Consider the following 10509-nt stretch of genomic DNA (forward strand, 5'->3'; position numbering starts at 1 on the left):
GGAATCCATGGATGATAATGAGATCTTACTTAACATGACTGTTTAGGCATCCTGGTAATTAAAGTGACCATCAATATTTGTATTCGTATCATTTAAATGCACGACTTTGATGTTATAGATATATTGGGTGAGGCAATTGTAGTGACTGTTTTGTATATTACTTTCTCTTGTTATCTTTGTCTTTAACGGTTCCAACCACCAGAAGATATATAGAATCAAATGATTAGCACAAAAGAGTTTTGGATGAAGAAAAATGGAGGGGAGGAAATTTGCAATCGATTAACTGACACTAGTAGTGAATAACTATTGGATTATGGCAGTAACTGGTTGTCCCAAGCTTATGATGGCACGTTCTGTTATTAGAGCTACTTCAGGTGTGATGTGTATGTTGATTTCTCTAACTTTGATAGAAGCCCATATTCGGATGCCAATGGTGTACGAAGGATTTGGCAATATTTCTTCTGCTTATCAGTGTTCAATCAATTGGATTATTGTCACACGTATGGTTTCACTGCTGCCAGCTTCAAGTATTCCAAAATAGGGAGTAAAAGCTTCAAAGATGAATTCAGAATTGAGACTAATTTAGAGGCTGTCGACTGAAGAGTGATCATTACTTTTATACTTTCCACACACCGAGTGCAGAAAAATTTTGCAAGATGCAAAATGACTAAATCTAAATTTCTGTATTGGGGTTCAGCCTAATTGTTTTGGTGAGCAAACTTTTTCTTCTGATCTCTGCAACATGCCTCGACCACTTCAATTGGTTGAAGATATTCATTATTGATATCGCTAACTAATATCAAGGGAAGATCAGAATCTAGCGCGGTTACACAGCTGGATCCCCAGTATGTTTGGCAACTTGAAGGGGAAGCAAAAATGTCAAGAGATCTTGAAGAACATTTCCAATGAGGTGGACAAACCGATAAAACAGTTCGATTCCTAATTCAGCATCATGATGGTGAAGAATTTCAAGAACATTCTGGGTTTCACTGAGGAGAGCAGCTTGACGAATATTTTTGTCCCCTTTATGGAACTATGATGACATTTCAAAGCTATAACATGTGGTAAGTTGGTAAGGAAGTTGCCAATATATCTGCATTCGTTAGATATAGACTCAAACAACCTCATCTATTTGGTAATTTCCAAAGGCCAGAAAAATAATTTGACTGATCCGGTACATTGAGTTAGCAGCTTTAATCTTAACTGGCCACTTGAGAGGGTTTTGTTGGATGAATTTTGTGAATAGTGACGCCGAAATAAGTATAATGATGGTGACAAAGCCGAGGCAAGAGTTGGACTCTTTGTCCTTAAGTCGAATTTGCCCCGCAACGGTGCCTACGAATTTCGGCAATCGACTCCCAAGATACAACGGCTACACTTGTGTTTGTAGCACTCCAAAACACAAGTACAGCGAACCAATTTAGGCTTATGTACTCCAAGGATGAAATGAAAGAAAATCAAAATAAACGAAATGATTTTGATTTTGGATAGAAGAGAGGATGAGAGACGTTTTGCATATCAAACTGTGTGGAATAGGACACCCAAAGGGTCCTATTTATAGACCATGAAAGGGTGTAGACGAAATGGTTGAGGCCAAACCATGCACCCTTTCCAAACAATGCACCATTATGAAAAGGTGTCTATTCACTGATTTTCGTCCTTTTTCGTAATTTCTCATTCATCCGATATTGGTTTTCGAAATGCCAAATATACCCTTCAATACATGCAGAGAAATCAAAATTCTCTTTCGGGGGCGTTGCCCCCGACCCCCCACGGGGGGCGCTGCCCCCTCGACCCCCGCGACCTGACCGGTCAGGTCGATCCCCATTTGTGCCTGTCCACCAGCCACTCTCACTAAAAATGGTACCGCAGGATCGAATCCTGATCACATCATCTAGGGTCGGTAGGACAAGCTCATCCTTGATGCCATTATTGGTTCAATCTCACCATCATAACTTTTATTGCTCCTGCAAAAACATTCAGTGAATCCTGGACCATATTAGCCAACACATATGCCAAGTCTTCTTGTGGCCGCATCAAACAAGTTAGAAGCCAACTCAAACAAATCACCAAGGGATCCACAACTGTGATTGAATTTCTACGCACTGTCAAAGCACGAGCCGATGAACTTGGTCTTCTTGGAGCACCATTTGATGCAGAGGATCGAATGGAAAAAATTCTTGATGGACTTGGTGATGACTACCAGGAATTAATGTATGCTGTCCAAGCCAGAGACACCTCCGTTACTTTTGAGGAGCTACATGAAAAATTGTTGAATTTTGAAGCTTCATTGCTGATAACAAAATCCAAGCCAGTACTTTTTCCTGCCACTTCTAATCCTACGAGTCGGGCATCTATAGAATGGCGTCCTCCAGGTAGCATCAATACTTCATGGCGCCCATCCTCTAATCAGCCCAATCGATATCCAGTAACAACCAGTAGCAGTCCAACCTTAACTAGAGGAGATCGCCCCTCTTGTCCATACATTGGATACTGTCAAATATGTAGAATTCAAGGTTATACAGCAAAAGGCATCCTTCATACCGGCAAGTACCATTTCAATCTCCAATCAACAACTACAATGCTTCAATGAGCAATCCTGCTTCATTGTGGCAACCAAGAGCTCATTATGCTGCTAATACTCCCAAAACTCATTCGGGGCTCTTAGACAGTGGTGCTTCTCACCATGTTACCTCCGACTTGAGCAATCTCTCAATGCATGCTCCCTACAATGGTTCCAATGACATTATTATTGGCAAATGGCTCGGACCTCCCCATCACTCACATTGGTTACTCCTCTCTCACAACTTCTCAACACACTTTTAAATTAAACAATGTACTTTATGCCCCTAGCATGAAAAAGAACCTAATTTCAATCTCTCAGTTTTGCACCTCTAATAACGTTGCAATTGAATTCTTACCGTCTATTTTACTCGTGAAGGAACTTAGCATGGGGACACCACTTCTGCGAAGCCAAGCTAAAGATAGAGTATATAAGTGGCCAAAAATCTCCCCCATTGCTTGCATTTTCCAGCATGACTACTTCTAAATCGGAGTGACATTATAGATTAGAACATCCTGCAATTTCAATTTTAAGGCATGTTTCCAGTAATAACCTAGGATTATCTTCCCTTTCTTCATCTGATTTCTCTTGTAATGCATGTCGCTGTAATAAAAGTCACGAATTATCTTCTCTCAACCATTTGAAATTATATTCACTGATGTTTGGTGTTGTAAAATTTTGTTTCGCAAGTTGATGGATCGTAACAAGTAGTAAAGTGGATTTTTTGAATCCGGATTATCGTTCCCATGAGAGCTATACTTTAGCACTCAATTTATTATTCCTAACTCCTATTTGATGAATATTAATAAAAATATATATATTTGATTGACCGTGATTTTTAAATCTAACTACTAAAAATCTCGGGATTTTAACAGAAAAATAGTGAGAATTCAAATAATAAATGGAGATTATGGCAGAACAACTTCACCTATTGGTCATCTTTATTTCTAATATTGAGATTCATAAAATTAAAATAGTGATCGGTCGAATTTTTTTATTGTATTCAACTTACCCCTCTCGAGTTCTCGTTGAGCCTATTTAATTAGTTCGATTCCATATCTCTATTCAAATTAAATTTAATTAAACGAAATAACAGTTCTAAAAATTTCTATAGGACCACAACAATTAATAAAGTATCTTTACACCTTTTATTAATTTACCGAATTTTAATATGTGGTCTAAACAAGAATCCCCATCTCTACGTAATTATTGTTCACAAAATTATTGAATAATTGGCCAGAGAAATTCAAAGCATAGAAAATATAATTAAAATTAACACATAAAATATAAAATAACAAGAATCTCAAATAAAAGAAATAAGGGTCCCAAATATATTACATTGTTCGCTCTAAAATTAAATATAGCTACGCATATTGATGAAAGAAAAACAAGAAATTATGGAGGACATCACCAGATTAATTGACTGAACATGAATCTACAGTTGGTTTCTGCGTGTCTTCCCTCCAACAACTTCCTTCTATTTTTCTCTCTGTCTGCGTCAACCTCCTCTTTTTACAGAAAGTGTTGGTTTCCTCAATTACTCTATGCATGTACGTATGAATCTCTCCAATAGTAATTAAGTAGTCACCAAGTTTTGCATGAAAATATATCAAATTGGCTCCTCAAATTCCGTGCGTAGAGAGGATGATGGCAGCCCCTCCTTTTTTTTCTTTCTTTCTCTCCTTCTGTCCGCCGCAGAAATTCCCCCTACCCTCTTCTAGGTTTTTACGTGCATATATATATAAATACAATTCCGCTACTCAGCTAGGGTTGAAAACAGGCAATTAAAAATTGGTGTGGTGGCCCACAATTATTATAATTCAATAAAAAAAAAGAAACCAACAGAAAATAAAAGAAACTGCAGGACCGATTTCTCATCACTTCATTGCTCCCTGCTCCCAAACCCTGAAGAGTACTCCTGCAAGCGCGCCTTCGTCAACCGGCCGGAGCAACCATCGCCAGGCGGAGCACCCATCACCGGTTGGAGAGCCGGTAGTCAGCTGACGAAGAAGAGGGGAAAACTAGAAAAAAGGAACTAATTTTTCTCCTATTAATGATTTTGTAAAGAAATTATTAAGGTATTCTGAGAATTTTGAGACACCCAAGAGATTTTAATTTCTTTTCCTTTCAAGTTCTCCAAAAACAGGTAAGATCTTGTGATTCTTCATTTTATTAGCCACCTTCATATTTAGTCGTTTCGGTTCGCAGAAATTTGTCAATAACGTGTTAGGTTTTCAAAATTTCTATATTTGATGCCATAGAATTTGAAATGGAACTCTAATATACTAGAATCTCAATTGGTTGATATATTTGGAAGGGTGAATCGTGTCTTTTTGTGTCTTCTTCTTTAGGAGATTTGTATGTGCTTTGAACTGTAGTATACAGGAATCTCAGTTTGTAGATTTTTACTTCTTCTATCATGCTTTGAATTTGTTATCACTAATTCATTGATTTGTGAACGATAATGAGCCAAGGGGTAGGCTATTTATTTGGTCTGTGTGTAAAGATGGAAATTTAGGTAGAAGGTAAATATATGCTTGTACTAATTTTGTGATTATTAATTGGATTTTTGGTGATTGAGTAATCTTTATTAGGACTTATCTTCATACAGTAGAGATATAGTGAATTAACTCAATTGAGTACAATTCATTTGAACTTGGGAGTGAGTATACGTGCTCTACATCTCTGGATGCATGTCAGTTATATATTTTTATTTGACTTATTTTTTGTACCCATCTGGCTCAGCAAAAATCTTCTGTTTTGATTGGGTAATTGGAGAATCTCCATTTCTGCCTTGTGTTGAAGCTCACTGGTTTTATGTTGGTTGTTGATACATGCTATGGTCCGAGTATTCTGAATTTGGTATGATTTTTTATTCCCATCGTAGAATGCCCGGAAGGAACTCCGGAATCTGTCATAGTTGTAGAGCTAAGGATCATATGTCTGCCGAATGCAAAAAGAAACGCCTTTGCCCGCGATGTAAGTATGGATTTGAAAAATGTTTTGTGGTGGAGAAGGAAAATCACAATAAGGGGAAACTATTCCTTTGCTGCAGCCGAAATTGTGGATTTTGGGAGTGGGTCGTGAAAGAAAACTCAAGCGGTCAATGTAGTCGTGATAGCGCAACATTTCCTAACCCCGTGACGAATGACACTGCTGAAGAAATGTCCCGCATGTTCAAATCTCGGGTAACGATAAGTGACGAAGAGGAGCTTCAGATTTTGGTTAACGTGAGCATCAAGAAGGAGAAAATTGTTGCAAATGTGGACGCTAAAGGGAAGCGGCCGGCTTGACTTGAAGATACTTATCAAAGTGGCTAGCCTAATTTTCTCAATTAAAACCGAATCAGCTTGTCATTATTTGTGGAGGTTGAAAGTCTTGTATGTGATTAATTAAGTAAAGTAGTTGACGTGTGTGGTGCGAGGTTGTATATCATAATAGCTTGGTACCAAAACAAGCATTTTTTGTAGGCAAACATTTGTACTCTCGCGACTTACGTTCAGTTTATGTAGGGTACTTAATGTATTTAATACCTTTCCATTCGAATTGTTTATGCATTCCAAGTTCACAAGCTTAAATGAAGGCAAACATTGGCTGCCTATCATTTTTCACAAGCCCAGGTTCAGGTTCTTTTTGTTATGAAATTGCAAATCATTTTTCAAAAGTGAGCTTAATCAAGTTGAGGCAGGCGTCAATGTTGAAGTCTCCAGCTCTGTCCCTTATGCTCTCTCCGTCCAGCCCGTTTTGTAAGCGAGAATGGACTGGAGTGCAGCTACTAAAAAAGAAGAGAATGGACTAGATTCCAGCTTAGGGAACGTTTCAATTGTTTAAATTTACATCAAAGCATTTTTACATCAAAGCATTTTTACATCTGTGTTTCAAAGTAAATTTACATCAAAGCATTTTTACATGTGTTTCAAATTGAATACCTGGCTGTCATCCTAAAAATTTTTATAAGATAAAAAAAAAAAAAAATTCTCCATATAAGCTAGGATTCACATTTGAGCAGCTCAGTAAATGGCAATAATAAACATTTCAAAACTATTTCATCATGGCTAGTGCAAGAACAAAGATGATCAGCTGTCCAGTACATGAAATCACACATAATTTGAACCTAGAGCTGTCAACATTTCAAAAAAATTCAGCCAACTTAAAACTTGTGAAGTTGCCAAAATAGGCAAAGTAGTAATTGCCTTAATACTAGGAAATGCCAAAATACATCTTCATCCGAGTACTGTGAATTGAAACTCTTGATGTAAAAAAAATTTCAATCAAAGCCCCCTTGCTATAGGCTGCCACCGTCATCCAATAAATTTTGATAGTAGTTTGTCGATGGTTGATCTACAATAGAATACCATAAGAAATAATTAATCATGTGTTCACAACATAATGAAATTTAAAACCGTCTACAACATTGGTTTATACCTTGTGAATTTTGCATGATTGTAGCCGCGGATGGAGAGACAAAATTTTGAAAGGGTACATGTTGGGAAAGGGAGAACGGTGTGGGCATGGACAGTTGTGACAAAGATAATGGTGTCAACATGTCATTGGACAAGTACGACGTCGGGGTCGGTATGGAATATTGTCGAGGCAACTGAAAGTTCATTGCGTCATCCACCACATTCGTATTGCTATTTCTTGGTCGCATAGTAGTGGATGATGTCCCACTAGACTGCATTCACAGAGAATCGCTTAGATGTAAATTTAAACAATTGCAAATATAAAGCGCAGTTTTCGAGCATACCTTTTCTTTCTTAGATACTGTTTCCAATGGGCTTCTTTTTCTAAGCTTCCTGGGCGCACCCTTTCGTCGAGTTACTTGTGGGTCCCGTATGCTTCCGCTCGCTAACTTTGACACGACCGCACAATCATTCGACACCTGCGTGGTACGCGACGGTATGGGATTACTACCACCACCAGATCTTGTAGTCATCATATCTTCACATTGAGATTTTATCCACTCCATTATCGCACGTGACCGCATTTCGTCATCTGCAGCAAGGTCTGCCACCTGTGCAAATCCCTTCGACATCTCTTCGTATCTTAATTGTGCAGGAGTAGTCTCTAACCCTTCATAGTTTACTGGAACTCTCGTGTGCGCTCTACGAACGTCCCTCCTCCATCTCCGTAAAATATACCGATCCGGAATACATGTGATGTCGTTCCAGTCCAGAACCGCTATTGCATGCCTACAGAGTATTCCCCTAAACTCAAACAAGTGGCAGTTACAAACAACTTCGCAATTATTTCTCACAAATGAGACGACACAATTTTTTCTCTTGCGACGACCATCATACATAATAGTCTCTCGTACATTATACGTTGTCTCAGAAGATCCTTCCGACGTAGATATGACGTTACAGTACACCTTACCCATGAACTCTTCTTGAACTTCCCGAAATTTCGACATGGTGTAAACTGACCGAAACTGTTCTTCCATTTCGAACTGTGTTGCACACGGTATCATTTGAGAGAACGACTTGAAATCAGCTAGGAATTCCTTCTCGACCTTATTCCTGAGAGCACGTTCGTGCTGTTCGACGAATTGCTTCAACGATGTCTTCGAATGCACATATCCATCAAAGAATGCATTCATACTCTCGCTTCTTTGTGTTGTTGACATTCCTGCCCAAAAAGTTTTTTTCAAAAAACAAGGCACCCAACGCCCTCTATTCTCATATAATCCTAACAACCAATTATTTTGCTGCAAACTATAGGTGTCAATCATCGCCATCCAACCTTCTTCAAATTCATGTTCTGACTGTGAATCATACACTAAATCATGTATAGCCCCAAATACCAAGCCCTTATCCACGTGGTATCCAAACTTCTCCGGGAGTTTCTTCAAAATATGCCACAAACACCATCTATGCTTCGTCCGCGGGAAGACAATCTCAATTGCATTTTGCATGGCTCTATCTTGATCGGTAATTATAGCTTGCGGAGCTTCACCATACATACACTAAAGCCATGTTTTGAACAACCATACGAAGGTCTCAGTGTCCTCATTTGACAGCAACCCACAATCAAGTAATGTTGATTGTCCGTGATGATTGACGCCAACAAAGGGGGCGAATGGTATGTCATACTTATTAGTAAGATAGGTGGTATCAAAAGTAACCACATCACCAAACTCCTTGTACGCTAGCCTACACCGATTATCTGCCCAGAATACATTTCTTAGTCGCGAATCATCGTCCAAATCCATACTGAAATAAAATCCCGAACATTGAGCTTGCATTCTTGAGAAGTATGATTGTATTGCTGCAGCATCGCCCTCTCCAAGTCGTAATCGCCTAACTCGTTCGACATAGTTCCGACAATCTTTTTTAATGCAAGTCATGTTCTCATATCCACCGGCTTCTACAACTGCGGAATTGTAACTCTTATGCAACGGAATCCCTGCTAAATCATTTACTTCAAGCTTCCTTTTCACATGTGCAATCAAAGTTCGGTTGCATCGATATAACCTGGACTTAGATGGACTTGTCTCATGATTGTGCTCTAGGTGGACCGCGTTAATTTTCCAATTTCCCAGCATATCTGAAGATGCAGATATCCTTGCTTTACAACCCATCTTAACCGTAGGTTGCGGCTTCACTGAACTACTAGTATTACCATTTAATCGTCCTTCACGACTACATGTTAACGTTAGGTATCTCAATACTCCGTCCTCCCCCTTTTTTGAATTCCTTTTTTTCATGGGAAAACCAACGGCATAAGCATATTTTTTGTAGAAGTTATACATATCTTCTTCATGCTTGAATAACATACCCACCTAAGGCACTTGTAACCCATCCCCTCCTGATGTTTCGTCTTCGACTACATTCACAAACTCCGTAATATTCTCAGTATCGGATTCCATCAAAACATCAACAGGCTCATCTTCTACGTCTTCCATACTTTATTCTACTGCAAAAATAAAAGGGTTATTACAGCAGTATTTTACAAGAACCATAAAAATTTGAAGGACAAATCCCAATTCGGATCTCTATCCCCATAAAAAATTGAAAGATTTCTCTCGATTAATTTGAATCTAACATACATATAATTATAACATGTAATGCAATGATGATTCATGCTATCCAAAGGATTCTTTCTTAATACAGGGATTTCGTTATCAGTAAACCGATCTAAAAATTTTTATGGGAGATTTTTCCAAGTGGAAATTTTATTGATATGGATTCATCTCTTAAAAAAAAAAATTGATAGCAAGTTGATGAGAGACAAATGGTGTATTTATTTCTAGTTTTCCTTATATCTTAATTATTATAGAAGCTCTTTCAGACGCCATGATAATCCCCAACATAGTTGTTGCTTTGTTCTATAAATGAAAGTTATGTTCAACGTGATAGCTCCTATTTACAATATTTAATCTGTTTTTACATCTGCCACTCTCTCAGGTAGGATAAATGATGCACACAACATAAATTTTCCAGGACGTACAAGCCAAACCCTGCGCATTTCTACCTCAAAACCAACCTCAGAAAGTGCAATTCTAATTCGTGATTATGGAATAGCATGGAAAAAAATTATTATATTATAAACTGATACACAAAGAACTCGTATAAACCAACCGATCCTATCTGTTTAACTTTTCCGGTCACTACTCCGACGGCTACCTTTCAAGCTCGGAAATCCCCAAAATCTCCTCCCACGTGGAAGTAAAAAATAAAAATGAAACTACCAATTTACCGTTTGAATACAATCATTCTGATAAAACATAATCACATTTTCCCTTCCATTCAATGAATAATATATACCCACTAACAATAAAACCTATTCATGTTTCTTGATTACTGAAGAAGAATTAAGTCCCGAATTTCTTAGTTTGAGTTTAAACTACAAAAAGGACTTAGTTCCTTACCAGTGAAGATGCACCGGTCAATGGGTGCGGTGGCGGGAGGGAGGGAAGGTGGGTTCGCAACTCAAGTTTTCACTCC

General features: G+C 38.3%; 2 protein-coding genes across 2 annotated transcripts; both read right to left on the minus strand.

Moving 5' to 3' along the window:
* Positions 1 to 6214: 6214 nt before the first annotated feature.
* LOC111384999 (protein FAR-RED IMPAIRED RESPONSE 1-like) lies at positions 6215 to 8525 on the minus strand. The gene is made up of 4 exons (XM_023009347.1): positions 7311 to 8525; positions 7108 to 7238; positions 6493 to 6504; positions 6215 to 6338 (listed from the first exon to the last, which is right to left on the minus strand). The coding sequence occupies exons 1-4, from the start codon at positions 8523 to 8525 to the stop codon at positions 6215 to 6217; spliced, it is 1482 nt and encodes a 493-aa protein (XP_022865115.1).
* A 3-nt stretch (positions 8526 to 8528) lies between these two features.
* Positions 8529 to 9338, minus strand: LOC111385000 (protein FAR1-RELATED SEQUENCE 5-like). Its single transcript, XM_023009348.1, has one exon. The coding sequence runs from the start codon at positions 9336 to 9338 to the stop codon at positions 8529 to 8531; it is 810 nt and encodes a 269-aa protein (XP_022865116.1).
* Positions 9339 to 10509: the final 1171 nt, after the last annotated feature.

Source organism: Olea europaea, unplaced genomic scaffold, assembly GCF_002742605.1.
Source record: "Olea europaea var. sylvestris unplaced genomic scaffold, O_europaea_v1 scaffold307, whole genome shotgun sequence".
NCBI classification, from domain to species: domain Eukaryota; kingdom Viridiplantae; phylum Streptophyta; class Magnoliopsida; order Lamiales; family Oleaceae; genus Olea; species Olea europaea.

Bases quoted from the DNA above. Each gene is read 5' to 3' on its own strand.
- LOC111384999 (XM_023009347.1), bottom strand. From the start codon at position 8,525: ATGTATGGTGAAGCTCCGCAAGCTATAATTACCGATCAAGATAGAGCC. The intron at 7,239-7,310 runs GTATGCTCGAAA...CTGTGAATGCAG, and splicing joins CAGTATCTAAGAAAGAAAAG to TCTAGTGGGACATCATCCAC.
- LOC111385000 (XM_023009348.1), bottom strand. From the start codon at position 9,338: ATGTTATTCAAGCATGAAGAAGATATGTATAACTTCTACAAAAAATAT.